Source organism: Drosophila mauritiana, chromosome 3L (genome assembly GCF_004382145.1).
Source record: "Drosophila mauritiana strain mau12 chromosome 3L, ASM438214v1, whole genome shotgun sequence".
Lineage (NCBI taxonomy): Eukaryota > Metazoa > Arthropoda > Insecta > Diptera > Drosophilidae > Drosophila > Drosophila mauritiana.
Window position 1 is genome coordinate 11,500,351 of NC_046669.1, and position 24,557 is coordinate 11,524,907.

Here is a 24,557-nt window from a genome sequence, read left to right on the forward strand (position 1 = left end):
ATGAACCGAATAACCATATCACAATCAATGTAATGGCCCAGCCACGTTCCTACGTTCCTACGTTGCCCATCCAACCCGATTCTCCATACTGTTCTTTATATTCAGTGTGATGAAATCTTGCCTGCCGCCGGGCTAATCTTGGCTCGACATAATTAAGCCTCAGTCATAATTCATGGACTTGGGCCACATGTGTGTCTCCAGGTCCGAAAAGCTAACTTCTTCGACCCACGCACAATCCCTTGGGGGGCGTGGCAAACGCCCAGCGTACAAAGGACCAAATGGAGAAACTTTGTCGTGCGAAAGTTGTGACAGAAAGTTTGCCAGGGGCAGGCAATGATTTGTTTATATTGCGACTGCCTGAGGAATTATGTCAAACTGTGCAAAGTACAAATCAAATCCAAATGCGCACATTGTGGAGCACAAGTCTCTCTTGTATTAGATTAGATTGAAAGCAAACTTGAAACGTTACAAACTAGTTTTGATCATGCATACATATGTATAAGTAGTCTAAGTAGATGGTACATAGAATTTAGCAAGATATGATTAAAATAATAATTATTACTCTCCATTCACTTAAACCAACTGAAATCAAGTGCTTATATTTATCCTGAAAGCTTAATTATATGCTATATTCAATTTTGTTTTATTAATGAGATGCAGGTTGTTGAAAGCTGGCCAGTCGAGCATTTTTGTGAAAAGACAGTGCTTTACAGAGTTTTCACGAAGTTTTTCGCCCGGACTGCAGCTAATTAGCTGGAAAATCGGCACCACACGGCGTATGAGCAACGAGCGTGATGAAGAGCTGTGCTCCGTTTTTGCTGGATTTCCGTGCTCGAAAATAATTATATTAAATTAAATACAACGTTGCCGCAAAGGGACCACGTGGGCTTTGGCCACTCGCCGCATTTTCAACTATTTTTTAATTATGAATTTCAAACATCACAAAGCTGGCAACATTTGAAATTAACTTTTATAAAAGGCAACAAACTTTTGTGCTTCTCCGCGAAAGTAATAAAACGATAACAAGATGACGGAGGGTAGAACTTTTGGCTGGAAATATTCATCTCAATTTATTCAATTTTTAATAAAAATGCAAATATTTTACGTGCTTCCGCTATCGCCGTGGCACCCTCGCTGCACTGCATCCACAACATAATAGCATCATTTTTTCCCCCTAGATTTTGTGCGAAAAAAGTAAAAATCTCGCGAAAAGTTAGCTGCTTAAAAGGCGCTTCATTGTGCAGTGCACTGCACTTTTCTGCATTTTTTTTTGGATGGGGTTTGGTTTTTCCGGGACAGCTTGGTGTGACGCGAAAAGTTTGTTTGCCAACGGAGGTCGCATCATCGTCATACTCATCCTCATCCTCGTCGCTGTTGGCGGCATTGCGGGAGCTAAAGCTGTAATCCGGCCACCAGATTTGGTCACATTTTCCATAGACTTTGCTCGCCTTTTTGGCAGGCGACAGAGCCGCCCGAAAAATGCATGACCACGAGGACACCCGCAGCCATGGGATGTGACCCACAGGTTTGCCTTGGTTTCGTCAAGTTTATAATTAGTTTAGCCCGGGTCATGACCTCCGTTGACATGCCACCAAAGAACAAAAACAATCGCATTTATGAGAGAAACTTTAGAAGTTTGTTTTTGATGGGGCGACTAAAAAGGCTACCATTTTACTAGCTCTTAAATGGCTGGAAAATAAGTTGGCCAAGCTAAACACACATATGCTTAAGGTAATGAGTAAGTAGAAATACAGGAAACTAGAAGTTATCTGAACATAAAGTTCGTTTAAGATTCAAAAAGTATTATTCATTATATTAGCTCGTCAAATTCCTTACAAAACAACAACAGTTCGTTGCAAAATGTTTTAGGTGAACTATTAATTTGCTAATATCTAGTTTACAAGTGCTAGTGATTATCTTTGCGGAGATCTAATTGAGCTCACTTAGCAGTTGATTCCCAACCATCTGGTGCCCTCACAGTGAGTGGTATGGTTTATCCTGATGATGGCTTCTTGTGCGTCAGTCGGACTCGGTACAAATTGGCTCCATTGTTGCTGCCTGTTGCCTGATCCTCCGACCCGGGGCTGAAATTCGTCCAATTGAGTTTTAAATAAAAATGAGCAGACGATGCGGCAGCAACAATAGGAACAACTCCGCTCCTTCCGTCAGCAACAGCAGCAACATGCAGCACGTCAGCTGCAACATCAGAGCCATTCAGTTCGCACAAAGGGAGGGGAAAGGAGGCGCAAGGAGGCGGCTGCAGGACCAACGTCAACAAGGACAATAACAATGAAAACGGCAACGGGCGAAAAATAGAAACGGGAGCAGGAAAAAAAAGAGGAAAACTGTTACGGAATGCTTTATAGTTTCCGCCATTATTTTCCCTTTTGCAGCTGCAGTTTTTAGTAGAATCTCCTCTACGATATATACAGCGTATATATGGGCGAGTGTGTGTGTGTTTTTTTGAGCAACACCCGGACTGAAAGAAATTTAGTCCGAGACTAAAAACAACTAAAATCTGTGCCGCATGTGCAACAGCCAAAGGGGCTCTCGCAATGGGCGGTGGACAGGAAACGCTCTTTGCTGTATGCTGAAAAGTATTTGTCATGCTATATCTCATACCAGCCATGGGGCATATATCATGTTATACGCGGCACTCGTGGGAAACAAAGCAAATCCATTCCATAAATAATCCCCCAGTGGCTCCACGGTGAAATTTTGGGGGGATAGGAAAATGGAGATGTAGGTGCGAGTGCCAAAATATTCGCACTTTCTAGTAGCACTTAGGGGTAAAAAAAGAAGAGGAATGCTAAATTGCTGAAATAACTTAAATCCTTTGGCTTAATACGCTACTTTCCTAAGCTGCTGTCAATTTTATACTAATTTTAGTTTGTTAGTTTTAATAGGAATACTCTACTTTACTTTACTTTCAGTTCCTTCTATCAGCCAAGTTAATTCAACTTGATGGTTCTTTTGCTGTTTCTGTCTTGCTGCGATGTTTTGGGGATTTTTGGCGCAAGACAACTTTTCTGTGGGGCCAAAACTTTCCCAGACAATGCAATAAACTTCACCATATCAATTTATCGGTTTTGATTATGATTGATTCGGCCATGAAGCGAACGTAATGCACAAAGAATTTGCGGTCAACTTTATCAATACGGTCACCATCTAAGGAGTACGGAGTCCGGTGTCCGGATTCTGGATTCCGGAACCCAAGGACCCCGGAGAGTGCGCAGCAGGCATGTCGACAGTCCAGAGTTGTCGACTGCGCTCCTAGCCAGCTGCTGTTCCTGCTGCTGTTTTTAGTTTTTCAAATGTCATTTGGCCATTTCACGCTGATGGACATCAGTCTCTGTGGCCCCCCGCTCGTCGCTCCACACGCCACAAAATTGCCTTGTGGCTGCCACGTAATTTCTGCCTTCCGTACTGAGGTTGCCCCGGCAACAGTCCCACATTCAAATGTTGCAGTCCTGAAGGGCACAATCGAAACCAAACCCAAACACAGTTGAAAAGTACACTAGAAAAAAAGGGAAGTCACTAATATAATATGTCATAAAAATGGCAGCAAAAAGAGTGGCTGTGGTCATCATAAGAAAACAAAGCTGTTTCCAAATTATTTTGAAAAGCAGCTAACTCCAATGTACAACAAATAAAATGGAATCCTGAATCCTGAAGAATAAAAAATATAATATTTTTAATAAGATCAAAAAATATAATTTGTGAAAATAAATATGTGGAAAACAAAACTTAAATATTATTGATTACACGAATTACAACTAAATATATATATATTTGATATTGCTTTAAGAACTGATTATTTTTTTGCAGTGCTGACCCAGGAGATTGGCCCGGAGGACAGCAGACTGTTGGCCGTTGGCGTTAGCCACAATGGCTATGTTAGGGCCTCGCATTTTGTTTGTTTATTCTGCCGTCCCATTGCGACCTATGTGGGCGATGACCGGCGAATGTCCGCACCCCAGTCCACCCACTTTTCATCCGCATGTCCTTGGGAAGATGTGTTTGTTTTGTGCCATCGGAATCGGAAACGTTCTAAGTGTTCATTAAACAATTTAAAGTTGATTGGCCCTGGCTGGCCGACACAGTAATGCAGGAATGTGTGTGTGGTGAATGTGTTGCATGTCTCAATGGATTTGGCCTTAAATGTAATTTGGCTGCTGATTGCGTTAAGCGGCTGAGCACTTTCCTAATTGTAATGCATTGTGGCTGAACTAACTAATGCCTTATCGGAAACAGATTGATGTGCGTAATCAGCAAATGGAGTTATCATTCAAAGGATCAAGGTACCGTGAGTTATGAAAGTTGTGCGGGCTACTAAATCAGCAAAGTTTCATGCAAGAAACTACTTTCAACATGAACAAAGGAAATGGTTGTGTCTATATAATTTTGATTATAATAATAATAATCCCAGTGCGCCCTTAGTTCGCTGATTGTGCAATATTATTCTCAGGAGTCATGTGCACGGCTCTCTGTGTTGAGTGTTTCATCAATTTCGCATCGCAATCCTGGCTACTGGCGAACCAGGGAGCAGGACAATGGCTTTGGAGTGCCTGGACCTGGCGAACTTGACACGCAACCACCATGTCCATCAATCAAAACTCACTTGGAGCTGCGGTGGAACAGGGACTGAACAAAGTTCTAGAATGGCAGCTTTTGGCCAAAAACTATTTGCACACGGAACACAGGAAACGGAAACGCTGGGCGGAGTGAAAAGTTTGAGTGCCAGCACCAACGAAAGTGTGGACTCGACATTTTTGGGCGGTGTCAATGGAAAGGAGGCGGAGTGTTGGGGATTTGGCAAACTATCGGCAAACTCAATGATGGGGAGCATTCAAGCGGAGCAGCCGACACGGATAGGGCATGAAAAAGTGCACAGAGAGAAATGAAAGGAACTCGCATTTTCAATTGTTACCTTCATATTCAATACTTCAAACGTTTTAGTCCATGTTTAAATAAAGTCAATTATTCTATACGAAAATGTATACATCACTATACACTATAACGGAATTTTTCACAGTGTTTCCGTAGATCCTGAAAGTGGACAAGGCAACAAAGCGCGAAATGAAGACGGGAGGTATGAGACTTGTGGGGGAGCTTGAAAATAATGGCGATTTTTATGGCTTTGGCGGAACGCATAAAAAACCCAAGCTCGGAGGAGCAGAAGAATCTCGAGCTGGACAAATGCCCGGTCCGCTGAAAGGCAACTGAAACTGAAAACCGAATCTGCAACTGCAACTGCAACAGAGCGACATTTGCAACATTTAAATTATTATACAAATGTGAACAAATGGCGCCAGCGACCAAAGATGACAGCGTTTCCCAGTGAATAATGCTTTCGAAGGACAATTGCCCCGGTCCCAGAACTTTTACTCCTTTAACCCCTTTAACCCTCTTATTCCCCTTTATGCGCCCAGCAGTCCCCACTTCTCGGGTTCTTGAGCTTAAGTTTGCCAGTTTATTGTTGGCTAAGGAATCGTGTCCTGGATTTGATTCACCCTAGTTCGCGGCCCAAACAAATTGAGTTACATGCAAATAATCGTTGGTGCGATTTGGTCAAAGGATGTGTGTGTCCCATGTATGTAAGTGGTATTTATCATGTTTGGATCCCTTTCGTAGATCTCTTTATCTGTCGAATCTTGACAGCAAAAAGATAATATAGCAAATTAAACTGGAACAAATGGCTTTGAGTTTTTAGTATTTTACACAATTTTTTTTTTATAAAATAGTTAGGCACAACATTTGCTCATTTTTTTGCCACCCAACTAAAAACAGCAAAAATGGATCTTTTTTTACCTATCGAAATCAATGCAGCCGCAAGTAATTAAATATTCATCTGATTCGAATGGTTTAAAATCACTTCAGTTTACACAACTTTTTGGCTCCACACCTCAAAATTCAAATTCAAACTCAACATCTGTCAGTGGCAATTTGCATATTTCAGCATGTGAGCACTTGACCAACTAAATAAACCACTGCAAGTGCACTTATCATCGTATGATAAACATGGAATATATTTGCATATATTTTAGTTGCTATTTAATTTCCGCACTTTAGTACAGACCATTATTTAGCATTGATTTAGTTTGGGATAATTTCCTCTTTGCTATGCTTAAAAATATTGATTTGACCTAAAATCGTAAAAGGCATTAAGAGACCAAACAATCTGAAGTCGCATTTTCCCCTGATTTAGCGATTATTTGACCTCTCAAAGGCCCTCTGTGTCGCCTCCAAATCAAATCAAGTGTGGGTCATATCGTTTAATGTAGGGATACGGATATGTGCGGCATAAAAGTATACGAGCTACTTTATGACGGAATCTGCATAAGGGCTTGTATCTGGCGGAAAATAAAAACGTCACATCTTCCATTGAAGGCCAGGTCGTTTAATTCTGTTAAGGCAGAGTCAATGTACTGGAAAAAAAATACTTTTTGAAATCAATTATATGGTTTTTTTTTGTTTAGTGCTTAACTAAAAAAGCCAGATGAGTTACTTGCACCTGCATCGAGCTTAAAACAACTTTCCAACTTTGACACCAAATTATTCTCAGTGTGCGTTTGGTGGCGACAGGCTGCGGCATCAGTGAAATCGCGGCACGAACACAAAGCGCCGGCAATAATCGTAAATGCTTCCCTGTCTTCATCCAATTTCTGTGGGATAAACGCCATGAATGCCAATTACAAAGGCGGCAACGGTCTTATCGTTATCAGACTTCCGCCCACCTTTCAGCTGCAGGACTTCTATTCTATTCCTCAGTTTCAACGCTAATGGCTAAGTTAAAAGAGCTCTGTTTTAACTTAATGACATCTATATGGTATTTTTATGGTAATAACCATTTGAAGTGCAAACGAAATTTAAATTTAAATTTACCTCTTGCATACTCTTCATAGGGAAGCAGTTAGTCTATCTATATACCAAACATTCAGATACTTTGTAATAGAGTTATGTTGAGTGCTGTTATTCCCACTTATCTGCATCTTTGGTTTTCCCCTGACTCATCCACCCACCTGGTAGTCCATGTAGTTGTCGAAGTGCATGTAGGAGCAGCTACCCGCATCTCCCGGTCCACCCGGTATGGGCAGCCCATTCTCATCTAGCTCAACGGCTGGTGGCGGCGGCGGCGACGGCGGCGGCAGGTTGTCGTCCTTGAAGGACACCCGCTTAGGTTTGCCCTGCCCGCCGGCCAGACGACGCCCCCGGCCCAGGGTGCCAGAGCCCATCATATAGGCCAGCGAACCACAGCCCACTACTGCATCCTGCTGCTGCTGTTGCAGGGACTGAAGGCCGCACGCTCCGAAGCGGAAGTGCGGAATGCAGGTGGTGGTCATGCTGCCCGCACCGCATTCACTGCCCTCGAAATCCGACTCGACGTCCGTAACGAAGGCGGCGGGCTGGAAACCGCGCGGCAAAGTAGCCGCCACCGAGGGATTTGGATTGGGATTTATGTTTGGATTATGCCCGCCACCACCCGATGCCGGCATCCTTTGGCGTCCCAGTGTTCCGGTGCACAGGATATTCATTTGCTGTGGATGCTGTATGCTCGGATGTGGAATCTGTTGCTCGCCTTGCAGGAGCGCCAATTCGCCGGAATTTGCTGTTGCTGTCGCCGTCGTTGGCAACGACTCGGCTGGCAGGAGGTGGTGCGTGGGCTGCAGCTGATAATAGTGCTCCACCATGGCCCCACCGCCAATGCCACCACCACCAGGAACTCCTCCGCCCGCTGCCCCGTCGATGGGAGCCGGCAGCAGTGCCGTGGGTATCACCATGATGGGCATCATGGCCGGCGGAGCCGAGGATGCCGTTGATCCGCCGGCTGCCTGGAGCAGCTCCATTTGGCACATCTCCTCGTAGCTCAGCGGTCGCAAGTGCTCCATGTCTGGTTTGTTTGGTTTTTGGTTCTTAGGGCGTGGTTAAATTACTTCACTTCACTTCACTTTTGCCTCAACAATCATACAACTTATAGATTTCACTGCCCGTTTCCTTGTCTACGCTTTTCCACCTGTACGGCGTACAGATGCTACCGATACTTTTATTTTCGGGGGGGTGGAGTTGGGTGGACTGGGTGGGAAGTTTTCGCGCGCGTTCCCTAGGACTTGCTCACATCGCGCCGGACCGGAAAAAAACGTGGAGCGCCTTCGTCCTTGCGACAAACTTGATTCCGCGACAGTCCTGCGGCAACTGAGTGTGTCTGCCAATCTCTGGAGATTTTTGCGCCACCAATTCGCCGGAGTCTGTGCAGCCGGAACGCATGCGCCGCCCGGAATCCTCTGGCCAGGCTCGGCTCTTCGCCGGAGACGCGAACCCCCTTTTTACCCCCACTTGGCGGGTTTTGTTTTGATTCCGTTTCGTACAGTCGGAAAATTGACAACAAAAAGTACCCAATGGATTCATTCATAAGATGTTTCAACTCATCTAAAAAACAAACCAATTCTTTTATTTAGTATTTAATTTACTTATTTGCTTCTAGGGAAGGAATAAAAAATAGGAATTATACATAAATAATTAAAAATATATTATCAATATTAAAAATATGTGGTAAAACTAACTTGATAAACCACGCGTAAATAAGTACATAAAATGTAGTATATTAAATGAATATGTGTAAATGGGAATTAAATATTAAAAATTGTGTTTTTAATGCAATTTGAAAAGGAGTACGCTTTATAAGTTCAATGCATTTTCTCTCAGTGTAGGCTTATCTCGGTGCTGCCGGAGTTGATTGCTCCCGACGTCTGTTTTGAAGCCATGTTGATTTTCGTACGTCGTGGGAAATTAAAGTACTTCCCAGCTGCGCCCGCAACTCGAATACAAGATTTTAATTGCCGCTTGGCGAGATGTGCGGCGTGGGAATCCCCGAGGAGTAGTCCTGTGTTCGTCCGGTTCGTTCTGTTCGTCCTGCTGCATTGCGCAGATGTGCAACCAACTGTTGGGCTAGAAGTGCGGCCAGCACCTGCAATCATATATATTTATGTGGATGATGATGAGTGGTTTGAGCCACCACCCGACTGCCACTGCGAGGGAATGACCCGGCTGAATGGCCGCTGATTGCACGAAGGTGGCCTGCAAATGACTTTTTGATATGGCCAGCGAAATATTGACACACACACAATCCCACTGCCTTTTTCAAACTCATTGGGGATTCCGAATATTATTTGCTGCCGCGCACTGAGCAAAATCAATCTGATTCAGACGTTGATGAAAAAGCTGGATTGCCATTTTTAACAAAAATCGGTCAACAGCAACGGTGCAATGGCCACCATGGCGGATGAGTAATGTTTAATACTTTTTCATACTTGAAATATCACTCATCCGCAGTGAGGATCCCAGAATGAATATGTGGCTTGGTTATAGTTGTATGCCTTATGGTGTCCATATCCTAAAACTATTTAACATGTAGGTATCAAAGGATCTGTTCACTATTTTCACCGACATGCTGGACAAATGTAAAGCCAACGGGTATGTGCCAAAAACATTTGTATCTCGACACCTTGGACGACCGGAGTACGTAAATTTGTACTCCAAATAAGTGAATTCAGACAGCATCCAGATAGCTTAACATATTTGTCATAGACGTTGGTATCCCACATGGAAATCCAGATACGGCAAACTTTTCACTACGTTTGGGAGTTACCCTGCCAACTCGAATAAATCCGTAGCCACGCGTCGCGAATCCTGTTCCTTTTTTATTATTTTTCTTTGTTTCCTACGGACACGTCACCTGCGGCGATGTTCCATTTGGGACACAGAGGGGGCAAAGAAAAAAAAACCCAGTTGGAGATGTCCTTAACAGATTTTTGAGTCAACGTTACTGTGCTGCGATTTGCGTTGTGTGTTCTTTCCTTTTGTTAATATTATTTCGTTGTATTTTTTTGTACACACTTTCCAGCGCTAGCTGGAAGGTCCCTGCTTCATTTACATTTGCTTCATCCTATTATCCTGGTTAACCGGCCCGTTTCCAGCACTCCGCTCCAATCCACCGTCTCCAATCCACCGTCGTGCCATTTGTCAAGTTATGCTACCAACTTCAGCCCGCGGCTTTTTTGTAATTACACAACTCGGAGTGCGGGAAAAACAAAGGGGGGAGTGGTGAGGATTTCGAGGTGGTTTTGGCCCGGGTAAATGAAAGCGGCTTAAAAAAGCAGAGCGTTCGGGGTTTTGTGGTGCTCGTTAAAATTTGTTGCTCTCATTTCGATTGTTGCTGTGGTGGTGGTGGTGCTGGAATTGTTGTTTGCGCCGCTGTTGCCGATTTTAGTGCGATTCCATTGCCGGGACAGGCATAAAAGTTATCCGGGTATTCAGGGATTGTAGGTATTATGGTTAAATATGCGAACCGGATTGAAAAGCTCGCATGAAGTTGCCCGACCACGATTCATGATACCCGCACCCCACCCTTTTGGTTGGGCCCTTTAATGCTCATTCAATTTTCCAGAGCCCAACAATTAAGAGTTTTTAATCATCGACTAGTCGGCCACAACAGCAGCAGCGGAGGCCCAATGGGGCCCAGCTGGATTGTTGGCCATCGGATGCTGGATGCTGGATGTTGGATGTTGGATGGCCTTTGTATGGCTCCATTATGCGGTTGATTTACTACCCAAACAGCTGTGAAATATCATGGCCCTCCACGAAGCCTCTTGACCGATGCCAAACGGAACGGAAACGGGTCAAAGGGATTCACCATGAGCATAGTTGCCTTCAAAGTTTTCCATCAAACTTTGAGCACTAGGGTTTTTGGCGGCATATTAAAATAATGAAAACAATTGGGTGGTTGATATCTTTACTTATGCATACATTTTTTTTAAACCAAAGTTTGTTAAGCAAAAAAAAGGTAACATGATAAGGGAATAGAAGGTCTCATTCATTGTTGAAGTAGCAAAATAATTTTTGTGAAAAAAGTATGTTTCGATAATGGAATGTCGAACAGAACCCTCTTATTTCCTTATTATACTAAACTACTTTTTAATGCTTTCCAAGTCCCCTTGAAATGACTGCATTTATTATCCATTTACTGTAGCGATTTACCATAATGCCCTGATCCTCCCCAGCTTATCTTTGCTTGAACGGAGCAGCAGCTTGTTTACACCCATATTTATCAATGCTGTCCGCAATAGGACTTTGGCGGAGCAACGAGATGCCCCCATCCTGGACAGAAAGTTTTGAGCAACTCAGCTAGATAAATCAACTGGCATTAGAACGGGGTTATGGTGATGCTGCTGCTGTTGCTGTTGCTGTTGCTGCTGCGGCAAGATAAATAAATTAACTCGTTCAAGTTGGCTGACAGATGGACTTAGGGCCATCATGATGGGACAGAGCCATCATTGCCATTCCATCGTCTCGTTCCCCAGGCGAACAAACAAGTCGTTAAAAACGCGTGAATCTTGGCTAATTTATGGCTAATTAAGTTGACGCAACTTTTGTGCGGGGTAAAATGGTGGGGAATCCCCGTCATCAGTAACATATGCCACGTGTTCTCAGTTATGGCATTTTTGTTTGAAAAGCCGTTTAAATCCATTTGCCCCTACACTCAGCGAAACAATGGGCGAGTCTAGTGCTTGACCATTCTCGTGAATATCTCGTTAATTAAGTAGCCTGTTATGGGCAGCTTACCATCGTAATGCATTTTTATGATCGCAAATGGAATTATAACTGCTGGGCATGTGGACTACACAGTGCTCCACTTCCTTTTATTTTCAAGCTTGTACTCATTTTGTTTGCAAGTAGCTGAAATGCACTGCGAAAAAAATCGGTGTCTTAAATAAATAAATTAAATGGAAACTGTGAACAGTTTGCTAAGCAGGAGTAAATGATTAACAGAATCATCAATGTATTTAGGTATATTATAATTTTAGTGCCAAAACAGTTTGTTATGTAAGTTTGACAAGCTTTTTTCTTGCTCTGTATTTACACAAGATGCCATTACAAGGGCATAGGTTATGGTCGGATGGGCCAGTCTACCCGTAGACAGACTCCGTAGTCCCGAGGATTGTACGGGAACCTCCACCAACATACAGAGAGCTTGGTAGGGACTGCGTAATATAACCGTACATCTCTGCCCTCCAGTCGGGGTAATTTCGTAGACAAACATCATTGGCATTTCTGTTTGAGGGCTCTGAGTGCCAATTAACTGAACGTGGCTGCCCCACCTGAACCCGATGGCTGGGGTGGTCGGATGAGAGTACTCGACCCCCAAATGACACAGAATCCTCCATGTAAATACATACATATGTACATATATAGTAGATATCGATCAGATCCCTTACACAGGCTTTCAATGGGTGCTTATCTAGTTGCTCACAGCAGGTGTCAACATTTTTATCATGCCATTAAATCAACTCGAGTTTTACGCGTTTGAATAGATGGGTAAATCTTATTCATAAATATAGAATATTTAAATAATTACGTTCAATATTTTTAATAACCTCAATAACAGCTGATTTTATAATTAATTAAGTTATGAAAATCATCAAATAGCTTCATTTGAAGTCCTGGTTTTTTGACAAACTCGCTCATCAACACGTAGTCTCATTATGGGATACTTTAACCACGCACACAACTCATCAGGGACCCCAACTGAGTTGGCTGGCCACGTGCCGAAAAGCCCCAGGATCCACCCATTCCTCCTGAAAAGGATTTCGCTGGGTGGGACTGGAACTGAGCTTTTAAATTAAATCACAAAATGAGGATGGAGCGACTAAGGCAAGCCAGTCCGCCGCTAAACCAAATAAATAAACCCTTTGGCCGCAGTCCTTGGTGTCCTTGGGGTCCTCGCTGTCCTTGCCTCTTAAAGGAGCATCCTCCTTGGGAGAGATAACAGTGAGGACAGGAAGTCAGCTTGCCAGTGGGAAGAAGGAATGTGAATGGAATGCACAGTGGACCAAATGGGACAATCGATGGCGAGTGAAGTTGAAAATCATGTAGAGAAGTTCTTAAATATTTATCAAATATTTAATTCATTAAAAAAGCAGGCTCCGCAGTTATTTATTTAAATTAAATGTATATTCCTCTGCCAGTTTCAATAGATTAAGAGTAACTGACAAATAAATCCTTTGATTCATCCACTGTGGATCGAGAGATGACATCTCGTTGCGCCTGGCAATTCGGTAGCCAAAAAGGACACGAGGAGACCAAAAGGGATAATGGCATAAAATCCAACAAAATGAAAAGAAAGCGGCAAATCATGTTAAGAGATTTAAATTGGATTAGTCGACATGTGTGTGTGTGTGTGAGTGGATGTGAGTGTCTATCCTTGGTGGTGTCAACTGGCGGTGGCCGTGAAGCCCGCTTCTGCGCCCCCTGGATGTGGATATCCTGGCACGGTCGGCACTCGCTCATCTTGACATCAATTTTGTCACTTGATTTCCCTTTCTTTTCGACATTTTTTCATTCGTGCCAGGCCTGGGTTTTTATTTATTTTGTATGCTTGACACAATTCCACGTAAAGGACTTACGGCTCGAGTGTCTCTCTGGTCCTTGATGCCATTCACCCAGAATTCCGCCCAGAATCTGCTCTTTCGCAGTCACCCCCGACACAAAAGTTCCGCCCACGTTCTGCATTTGACAAGGAGTCATCCTTCCCCAAAACGGGCGGTCACCTTTCATCCTCGGGAAACAGGAGGACGACCAGCTTGACATCCGGAGACATGGCGTCAAGTTGAGCCAGCGTCAGAATAAGAATAAAATTATGTATTACCTGGACAATTACAATAAATTATTTTCAGATCTTAACGCCAACGATCTTGTAATTGAGCAATAACTGGAAAAATTGATAGTAAAAGCAACTATTTTCTATATAAGAATTTTTTAATTGTTGAAATAATCCGTTGTACATGGAAATTTCTTTTAAAAATATTTGCTAACACAGCAACTTTAAGTAATAATAATTTTGAATTTTTCTACTTTGCTCACTTTCTTTAAGGAAGAATTTTGTTCAAGGACACCCAAAATTTTAGTGCCAGGATCTAAGGCATTGGAACGGCATAAGTAAATGTGTAACAGAACCTGCTATTGTATAATTTGCAGTGGCAGTCCAGAACAGTAGACAACCATATTAAGGACTTCAGATTTGAGCTATATTCCATTTACGAATTATCCTTTGGCTCCGGCTTCTTACGATACTTAACTTGGGACGTATAGACATCGTAGCCCAAGCTGATGGTGTTGTCATAGAATACCCTGTACTGCGGCTTGATCAGCAGAAAGTTGATGAACTGCGCCAATGGCCACACGGTCCACTCAGCTGCGTATAGTACTAAGGCCTTCTCCCTAATCTCCTGCTCCAGCTCCTCCCATGTATTGTCCTCCAGAATGGCCATTGTGAGGAAGAACACGGCGATGTAAAACGGTGAGCAGATGAACTGGTCCAGCAGAATCTTGACTACAACCACCTTATAGGTGCGCTTCGGAAACAAGTAGTCCAGGTGTTGGTACCAATAGTGGCACACCAGGCCCACCGTCAACCCGGATATGCCCATCCTAACGGTACGTGTCCGGTTCCAATCCGGAAGCTCCCCTATGAGGCGCTCATAGGACTGCTCCATGGTGTCGCCCACCATGCTCAGGCCCACAGAGATCCCGATGTTGGTATATAGGAGATACTTCGGGCTGAAGGCCACCTGATGAAAGCGGTCCATGGCATTCGTCATTCGCTTCCATAGCACGCGTAGAGCCATCTAGGATCCCCTGTTCCTGGTGGTGCCTCCCCCTATTCTAATCATCTTGACACATTTCTCAAAGAAACTCTAATATAGGGGCCATAAATAATTAAAAAGTGCGTATGAAATATTTGTTCAGTTTATTATAACTAGATCCTATAAATCATGTTTATGTGTTTTCGGTCACTAGTACCAATTATATTCTGTATCATTTGCGTTGTTCTCATAAGCCTAATATCTGTTTCTAATTTGTTTTAATAAATACATTTTCCTTTATTCATTTCTAATTTTGTATATCTTAATGCTTATCAAAGATATTTGAAATGAGAATTCGGTAGCAATCAAAGTTTTAATCAAAATGCCGCAGGAATGCCCTTATATATTTGTTAAAGATAAAGGCGAAACCGCCACTAGAAATAATTCCCTACCAAACAAAAGGATTCGAAAAGGATAGAGGGAATTTTGGCATTTAGCTGCGAAAACAGAGCACAAACCGGCAATGAAATCAATTTGGCGCCAGCAACACGAAATGAGTTTTCGCAGGATTTGTTGAGGTAGCCTAAGCGGGCTCCAACTTGTATCTAACGCCTGAGGAGAGGAGCTCCAACCGCCGTTGAAAGGACCCAAAAGGGTTGCCCACCCACACGCACCGAATCAAAAAAAAAAAAGGAATCGCTTTGCTCGGCATTCAAATGAGGCCTTCTCCCCGCTCGGTAATCCCCAGCCCACATGTTGCTCCACCGCATCCCCCCTACTTTATGGGTTTGAGTGTTTGGGGTCTTGACGCCTCCCGGGTGTCGGTGAGTTAATGCTGCCAAATCATTTGCACGCGATTCCCAACCGCAGAATCCAAATGCAACCTCTTTGCGCCCCTTTTGTGCCCCTTTGCGCCCCTTGGGGAAATCACATGTGCCAACCCTTCGTTCCCCCACCACGACCCGGGTTTTGGGGGCCAGTGAATTGAAAAATATTTACGGCCTTCTACGATCTACGCTAAAATCCAATTTTATTTTTATATTCCGTCGAAATCCGCCATAAAACCGTGTTCCACCAACGCGCCTGCCCCGTTTTCAGTTCCCCGTTTCCGATTGTCGATTCAACCGTAAATTCAGCTTTTGCAGTTTTTGGGTTTTGTTTGCTGGGTGTACTGGGTTTTCCGAAATTCCTCCCCATATCAAATGATTCTGACAGCACCGGAGCTCGTGGGGTTTTAGGCATTTGTTTCATTAGCACCACTATACACAGATGTATCTACTGTTTTCCCAACATTCGCTGCACTATTTGCCGCCGTTTAATATGCGCATTTTGGAAAATGCCAGAGTGTCGGTTTGGTCCACAAAGGCATAGAATCTAAAATAATAAACGTTAATGCGCAATCGAAAATAATCAACAAAAACGTGTCAGTGTAAATTTGTGGAGAAATAATTGGGATAGATAATTGGCAGTGCAATTTTTCCGTTCATTTTCAATCGAAAAGCTTTCCATAAATCTCCTGTTCCATGGAATTCAACGCATTTGAACATTTTTAATCCCATTTAATATTCATTAGTTCATTTCATTAGTTCATTTCATTATTCATTTTACAAAGAGAACTTTCTACATGCCATGATAACCATCGAAGGTTTCTATCTCAGTCCCAAACTGTGTAACTCGCTAACAATAAACGCTGATTCGGTTAGATCCTTCGCAGGACCTGCCGCACAAAAGCCTTCTAGGTCTAATTCATTGTGCAAATGTAATGGGCTTGCAGCACTCGGCTATTTACATACTGGCACTTCCAACCCGTAACCCGTAACTTTTGGGAGCACCGGAGAGATATGGAGATGCTATATTGTGTCGCCTGTCCCGAGCTCCATGGACACACGAGTACGTCTAGCTGGATGGTAGCCAGGCTCCTGAAGCGTGGCGAAAAGCTACAAAAAAAAACTCAAAAAATAGAGAAGGAAAATATAACAAAAAGATACAAAAGTGAAAGCGGCCATGCATTTTCATAGTTTTTCCCACTTTGTTATGCTGATTTTTCACATTCTCGTTTCCTTTCCTTTCGTTTTTCCTGCCAGCCAGCGCGTTTGTTCCGCTCTCATATTTTTTTCTTTTTTTTTTGATGATGTTGCCGGGTTTTTAAGGGTTTTTGGCTGCCGAGCTGTGGGGTTCCGAGCATGTGTGCATTTTAATTGAATTTTTCATTTCGCTCAATAAAAGCAAAGGCCGAATGTGCAGGCAGCGAGCCGCAAAAAGTGTCATAATCCTTCGCCTAGTGTCCTTGGACCCCATCATTTAAAAGGACCCCGGACCAAAATTCGAGCGATTTGGTTGATTTACTTCAGAGTGGCTAAGCATTTCATTTCGTATATACATATATCATATATATATATTGCAAATCACTCTCTAATTGATTTCGAATCGATTTTGAATGGCGCTTTAGTTCATGTTTAGACGGCCATTCGGCTTCATTTTCCACTGGCTGCCTCGACTTCAATTTATGCAAATTAAATCGAAATGTGATTTTAATGATATTTTCGGCACGGCCAGACCCAAATGATGATGAGTGTGTTTGCAAATAAATGGAAGTCGAAAAGTTAAGCCATCTCTGTGTGCAGCATTTCGTGCCACGCGGAATCCATTCCACTCCGCCGAACCAAAAGGAAGCCAACTATAACCGCATGTTCCGTTCCGGAAAACTAACTTATTCAATTAGTGGATGGGAAACTTTGGCTGTTTACTGTACACTTCAAATAAAATCTGCCCGTCGAGGGCAGCCATCTGTGTATGCTTCACTTCTTTAAAAAAAATAAGTGAAATCCACTAATTTAATTTGAAATTTTACAGGTGTTCTACGTGTTTAAGGCAACTTCTTCATTCATTTTGCGCCATATTTATTCCAGGATCATTGTCACATTGCTACTGATAGTAAAATATTATAAAATGTTAGCCATTTAATCCACTTCTTTTATACGAAGTATGGATTGCATAAATAGCTTTAAAAAAATGTATTTCTCTATTTTCGGGCTGACATATTCTCTGAGCCAGTGTGAAAAACATACGAAGTTTTTGTTCGATTCCGATTTAAATGCAAACATATAAAAGTCAGAGATAGCATTGCAACAGAAAAATAAGATATTTATACGACCAATGTGTACCAAAAGTATTTAATCAATGTACAAAATGGTAGTATACATTTAATGTTCCTTCCGCAAAAGAGAGATATTTCTGATTATGTCCATCTGTCTAGTTGAATATTTGTTTTTAGCTGCGAAACAAACGGAATTCAAAACGGAATTCGAAAGGATCAAAGGTCAATTCACTTGACTCGTGCAGTCAACCGGTTGCGGGTAAAGGAACTCCCGGCATATTTGAACTGCACCGCCGAGGAAAATAAGTCAGCTCACCGTTAACGTAAACGAGCAAATAGCCAAACATCCAAACAGTCAACACGTCGGCATCGTCGTCACCCGCCAGTCGTGCCAATTTCGTTAAAGCAAGCGAAAACAAACAACACAGCACCACCCCAAAAACCAGTCACCAATCCTCCAACCCCAACCCCAAGCTCCAACCCAATACAAATACAGCCAGCCCACTTTGTACAGGCTGTCTGGACGATGCACAAAAACAAAAGAGCAGCCAGGTGAGCAAAGGATGACAGGTGTCCTGGTTCGCGAAACATGAGCACTCCGAAAAATATTGCCTAAAATCCACCCTTTTATTAAGTTTTTCTTTCTTTTCAATTATGTGTTAATCTGAGAACGAAGCTTCAACAATTTATTTGTTAAATATTTTATTTCTAAAACTAGTACCTAACATTTCTCTAAGTGTAAGTACCTTATTACCATGGGTGGAGCACAGCTGTTTATGAGGCGCAAAAATGTCATACATCATGCTACACGCGATGTCGGGCTGCGAAGACATGGGCACCAGGACTCCGGCCGGAATCGGTGTCCGTCCGTTTGGCTGTCCGTACATCTGTCCGTCCGTCCGTCCGTTCATGACGCGGAACGAGATGAAATTGGCGGGGGTCGCGTAAGCGGCAGGCATGCAGAAAAGAACGTCGCGGATTTGTAACTGAGAAGGATCCACTAACGCCAGAAACGAAAAATGAGTGCTGGAAGTGATGGGGATGCTTTCTCCGGCAGACAGACTGCATCATCACCTCCATTGCCACCTCCTGCAGTACTTTACCATTATTATCAGCAGGATTGCACGGTCGATGAGTGTGTGCGGTGTGCGGCAACTCCTGGCTGCTTGCTCCTCCTTAGGATAGGCATTTACGCCCAGCTAAGTGGCACACGAAGCGTTAAACTATTAAGCACATGTTGCCACTCGGCGGGTGAATCATGTAACGGGATGTGGCGGAGCTGCGTCACGCACAGGAAGTGCCATCGCCACCGCCAACGCCACCGTCTTTGTTATTCAGCTTAAGATAAATCATGTACATAAGTTCTGGTCCATGTCGCCATGCCGTGAGATTACTACATAAATTCTGGCTGCCATCACATTTAAAAATTTCATTTTGGCACAGCTTTAGAAATTTTTCAACTGACGAAATATAATGTATATATATTTAATATAAAGTGCTACTACTTCCTGAATAGTTAATAACAATTACAAATATATATACAGGCATATTGCTGTACGCCATAATAATAAAACTGATTTAAAGATCCTTGCAAACAACACTAGCCTAAAAGAGGGTAATTGACTAAGTGCTTCAGACTCAATTTAAAATCAGAAAGGTAAATACATTTCACTCGAAGCTTTTCCATTTGCACACACAGGCGCACACATAAGCTCTTTGAAAGGAGTGTAACTGCTGGTAAACTAAAGTGCTTAAAGCCAGAAAAATAACAGACAAATTAGAAACACACACACGCACAGGCGAGTCTGTCCCACTCCGTGTCCAACTGAACTAACTTTTCAAAGGCACTGTAAAGGATATCATAGCGCTGCGGGGAGGTGGGGCACTCTAATTAGAATAATTTTGCGCTGCGTTGCGCTTGACAGCGCTGCAGATGTGGCGCCATCTGGCGGGCGATGGCAGGAGAAAGGTGATGCCTGCAGGACCCACACACACACATACGCACATACAGCTATGGCATGATGCAAAACAAACAAATACACTGAGCAAAAAGGAAGTGCCAGCTTAGAAATGAAATATTTTTGCATCCTGGGGTTAAATAGATATTTACATATGATATTCATATGTAAAATGTCAAAAACTTTTACATAAATATTCAAATTAAACGACTAACCCAAAAAGCGAATTGAACTAATTGCTTAAATGCAAAGAGGCATTTTGAGTTATTCTTTATTCGTAAAATTTGATTTATTTTTTAATGAAATTTTTTTGCCAGTGCACCAAAGGCACCTGGACCTGGCCTGCATTCCTTGTATACCGAGCAAGTGTCAGGCCGAAAGGTCAACGAACGCAGGTGAACAGAAAGAGAGACCGAGAAGTGATACAAAATATAATCAGGATGAAAGCATCACACATACGCACTGTGGAGCCGCAGGAGTCGGCGATGCCAACGGGGATTGCCTTAAATTACGGAATTTAATTAATTTCGCTGAGATTTTTCATCGGCCTCCGCCGCGCACTTGACTTTGTACATTTGACTCATCTCCATGGCTCTTTTTTTGCCTGCCACTAATTTCCCCATCATCTGCGGTTGAGTCGTTTCCATGTGGATCACCCAGGACTTCAGTTCGCCGGGCTCCACTTCCATTTCCATTTCCATATCCATATCCACTCCCATTTTAATTTTAATTAATTTCAATGTGCATGTGGCAGCTGTGACTGTCGCTCGCCAGAAGTCATGGGATGGGTTTCCCGGAGGCAGTGGAGCAGCAGCCAAAATGATTATGAGTAATTAGTTTTAATGGGCTCGAAGCATGTCCTGGCAGCAGCAGAATGTCACACTTACGGGCCAGGTACCTAGGTTACCTTACTTTCGGCCAGGTGGTTATTCTGGCACACTCTGGAGATGAAAGTTAACTCGAGGGCCTGGGTAACCATGAGCTAAATATTTAAGTTGGTTTCTGAAATTACAATATAATGTTGCCCCTCAGCTACTCCACTATGTACATACATACATTCACTTTGCTTGGCTAACCAGCCAAATTAATGGCACTTAAACTAGATACTCACGTTGAAGTGGTATGCTAGTTACTATGCGAATATTAAATTAGGCTTAAATGTCACACTTTAGAAACAAGATTGGTCACACTTTCATGGTAAGCTTCAACTTGCAAACTAATTAAATAAATAAATTTATCTTTAAACAATTGCAACGATGTACACAAACGGGCGGAATACCAAATTAAAACAAATCATAAATTCGAATTAATGACCTTTCTACGAGGTAAAAATTCAGTTTACTATCTTTATTATTGCATATTTGATCAGCTAAAAAGTGTACATAATTCATAAATATCTGTGTATTCATAGACACACTAATTAATATTAAACAAATGGTAATTTATGACAGCCTCGGGCGCCAGCTAACTCAAATAAGCAGATATTAATTAATTACGTTTGTTTTTCATTTATGATAAATTTAAAAATTTAATTAGATTCAGGCGAGATTTAAGGCTAACATGCACCGCATTTAATCTGCTTTGTCGACGAGTTTCGATGCGACTAAAGCTGGATTTGCGAAAACAATGTCATAAATCAAAATCAATTTGAGCAACAATTTGGCTGACATTTCGCAGTCTCTGCGCTCTGATCGCTTTTGCAAATAGATGAGTGTCAACAAAATATTTACGAGGATGCCAAAAGCATTAGCTGCAAAAAGAAGAGGAAATTCAGACGATGCTTTGAACATTGAGCAGAAAGTCAATTTGGAGCACATACAGGAAAGCGAGTTTGTCTGTACGATGCGGGATAAATGAGAAAATTGCGAAAAATTCAAGAGGAAACTGGGAAAACTTCGGTGGAACGAGTACCATACAAAATTTAATGGTGCGCAAATTTTGATTGTTTTACTTTGAGGAATGGAATGGCAGGGAAGTTGCCTTGCCCTCCTTTTGTTTTCATCATTTTTTATTTTTCACTTTGTTTGCATTCGCTATTTATTTATTTCGCCAAGCTTTGAATTCGTTTTTCCACACTTTTTATGCATATTTCAGATTCAAATATTTTCCCAGCGCTATTTGCTTTGACTGGTCGCTGGGCGTATTTGTTTAGCTGCGGGCTTACATCCATATACATTCACAATCCTCATTCTCATCTCACGCAGAAAATAATGTCGAAACTGGGCGATGTTTTCACATTGGCCTTCAGGTGCTTTTGTTTCCATTCTCGTTCTCCGTCCGGTGAAAAGCTGGCGAAAACTTGTTGTCAATGTAATTTGATTCCCACTCCACTCGGCGGACCATTCCATATGCCCCAGCTTCCTTTTGCCGTCTCTATGATTACGCATACGCACCGTTGGACAAAGAGCAAATTGTAATTAGACACAGGGACCGAATGTCCCATGCGTGTGGACAACAATGAACGGAAGTTGTTCCTAGAATCAGATGTATCTTGTTGTTTTCGAGCGATGGAAACGCCAAACTGTCCCTTCTGCGATGATACTGATGACAATAAAAAACGAAACTATGAAACACTGGAAATGAAGAACAGCACATGAATGGAGACAAAGAGCTCTCAATGATTGAGATTTGTATTTCAAAAGAATCTTCTCTTTTAATTTGATTATTGGTGCAAAACAATACAAAAACTTTTTTAGAACATGCTTTCAACGTCAAACTAGAATTTGTCTCACATAGAATCAACACTCAATAAGCTGTAAGTCATTTGTGTCTAAAATTCCAGTATAATTTGTATTTACTTAAATTTCATTCCGTAGCTAGATATTCAGCTTAAACCATGTTGCACTGCCAAGTGGAAGGGGCGAAAGCAGAGCAATGTGAGTGTCCTGTGATGCACTCAGAGAATTCGGCGGAAACTTTCAGTTCGGTGGAACCCCAAGCTAGTGACCGTATCCAGCCGTTGGAAGTCCAAAGTGCAAAGCGGACAACAAACATAGAAGAGTCCTTTAAGGTGGACTGTAAGCTTCCGCTGAATACCCTTCTGTCACCTATTAATATCACCGATCCATTGCGTAAGCAAATCGATTTTCAGTGTAAATTGGGTGACTTATCCTACTTTGGACCAGTCATGTGTTCTATATCAGAGCTTAACAAAGAGGAACAAGCTATGGAGCCGTATTTTATTCCGGAATTAGATATGGCTTGTGCTGGCCAAGAAGTTGAGCGAGTTGCGGAGGAAACTCTAATCGAAACTGGACCAGAGTTGAAGCTACCGGAAAATCAACCTATCAACGATTCGATAACAACAGAAACTAATGAAACGAAGTTTCCGCCAATGGAAGCACTCAATGTTTCAAGCTTAGCAGAATTCAGTGAACCAGTGATGGAAAAATCAAATATATCCATTGAAGAAGTCAATCTCAAAGGAGCCGTAGGAATAATTGAACCCCTAAGTGATAAACCAAATATCCAACCAGTTAAAAGTGCTGAAAAACTACAGACAAAATCACTTGGAATTCAAATACCGCCTCTAAAGATCGAAGATTTGATTTCTCCATTGATAGAAAAACCTAAGATAGCAACAAAACTGGGTGTGATTAGTTTCTTGACGGGAAACAAGTTGGCTTTAACGCCCAGTGTAAGGCTCTCTTTTGGCGATAGAGTAACGACCAGGAGAAACACAAAATCCAAGGAGATCATTCAACAGCAAGCTTCCAAATCATTAAAGGCGCTAATTTCAGTTTTAACAATGCAAAAAAGGCTAGAGGCATCTCAGTATGGTAAATAGTTAGGAACTTACCTAGTGCACTAAGCTAATCAAACATTACTTTCAGATAATTCCAATAATAGCCAAACGAAAAGATTTGAACAACTAAAGAGCTCTTTATCCTTTTCAAGAGTGTTTAGGCACAACATCTTTCAGTCAACTTCGGAGATGGAAAACCGCCAGCTGAATACCAATGGTAACTCACTGGAGTCTGGGGAACCCAATTTTAACAGTCCAAGCGAACACAAGGAACCACTTCCCATACCATACCGACTAGATGCTGGCGAAGGACTAACTTGTAATGGCTTGAATGTGAGCAAGGATTCAGTTTTTAGTGAGGTTTCCGAAAGTGATGTATCGGAAACGCAGAATGAGTTATTTGCTATGAAAAAACCGCAGAAGGGGCTTAAATCGATTGCCAAACTAAGTGACATTCTGAACAATGGTAGGGTATTGTTCAGCCAGCCCGTAAGACTATTCTGTTTTAACAAATTGAAGGAGTGGAAACGGCAAGGTAAAGTACCACGTTCCCATGAGAGTCCTTACCGTTCCCCCTCCTTCTCAGGCGAGGGTCAAATCGAGGTGATCGAGCACGACGGATCATACTACATAGTACTCCATGACAAGGTCAGCGGTGAGCTGATCATCTACATGCGGGTGGACGAGAGGTGGCGCATCGACTACATGACCAAGAGTTCCTACAGCTGCCGTTGGACCAATATCAACTACGCCAACTGCCGCGATGGCATCCTGGAGAGGATCGCCTGCTCCTTCCGTGAGCCCAGCCACGCTGCTGAGTTTGTCGCCCGGGTTCGGAATAGTGCGCTCCAATCACGCCTCGAATGCAGTTCCTAATTTGTAATGATTTCTTTTCAATGCCTTCTAGTTGATTTCCTTGGGAATTCCTTGGCGTTTCTCGCATTCGAGAGCGTGCTTAGCTTAAATTATGTCCATAAATTATTGTGCGATCCTTGAATATATTTTGTAAATATTGTGATTTAAATATTAAAAAATTGTAGCTAAAAACAAGTTGCTGCATTCGTATTACTACTATATAACATAGTTATTTATGTATATATATATTATGTTTATGTTAT

At 42.4% G+C, this 24,557-nt stretch overlaps 3 protein-coding genes across 8 annotated transcripts in view; 1 reads left to right on the plus strand and 2 right to left on the minus strand.

Moving 5' to 3' along the window:
* Positions 1-24,557, minus strand: part of LOC117139107 (putative dipeptidase NECHADRAFT_87110) — an 86,724-nt gene that overhangs the window by 4,815 nt on the left and 57,352 nt on the right. The window contains exon 1 of one of the 2 annotated variants that reach the window (XM_033301244.1): positions 7,023-8,171. The exons of the other annotated variant lie outside the window; for it this stretch is intronic. Within the exon in view, the coding sequence (XP_033157135.1) occupies positions 7,023-7,889 (867 nt within the window). The 5' untranslated portion in view covers positions 7,890-8,171. Of the gene's footprint in view, positions 1-7,022; positions 8,172-24,557 lie in introns of those variants that run through there. 2 annotated transcript variants of the gene reach the window in all.
* On the minus strand, positions 13,824-14,739 carry LOC117139135 (mpv17-like protein 2). The gene has a single exon (XM_033301284.1). The coding sequence runs from the start codon at positions 14,679-14,681 to the stop codon at positions 14,091-14,093; it is 591 nt and encodes a 196-aa protein (XP_033157175.1). The 5' UTR covers positions 14,682-14,739; the 3' UTR covers positions 13,824-14,090.
* LOC117139115 (E3 SUMO-protein ligase RanBP2) lies at positions 22,393-24,470 on the plus strand. Of its 5 annotated transcripts, XM_033301258.1 has the most exons (4): positions 22,469-22,765; positions 22,820-23,473; positions 23,528-23,974; positions 24,026-24,470. In XM_033301258.1, the coding sequence occupies exons 1-4, from the start codon at positions 22,531-22,533 to the stop codon at positions 24,313-24,315; spliced, it is 1,626 nt and encodes a 541-aa protein (XP_033157149.1). In that variant the 5' UTR covers positions 22,469-22,530; the 3' UTR covers positions 24,316-24,470. The 5 variants fall into 5 exon arrangements, with proteins under 5 accessions (XP_033157146.1, XP_033157148.1, XP_033157149.1 ...); XM_033301255.1 differs by adding an exon at positions 22,393-22,449 and having other exon boundaries at positions 22,511-23,473; positions 23,528-24,470; XM_033301257.1 differs by having other exon boundaries at positions 22,468-22,765; positions 23,528-24,470.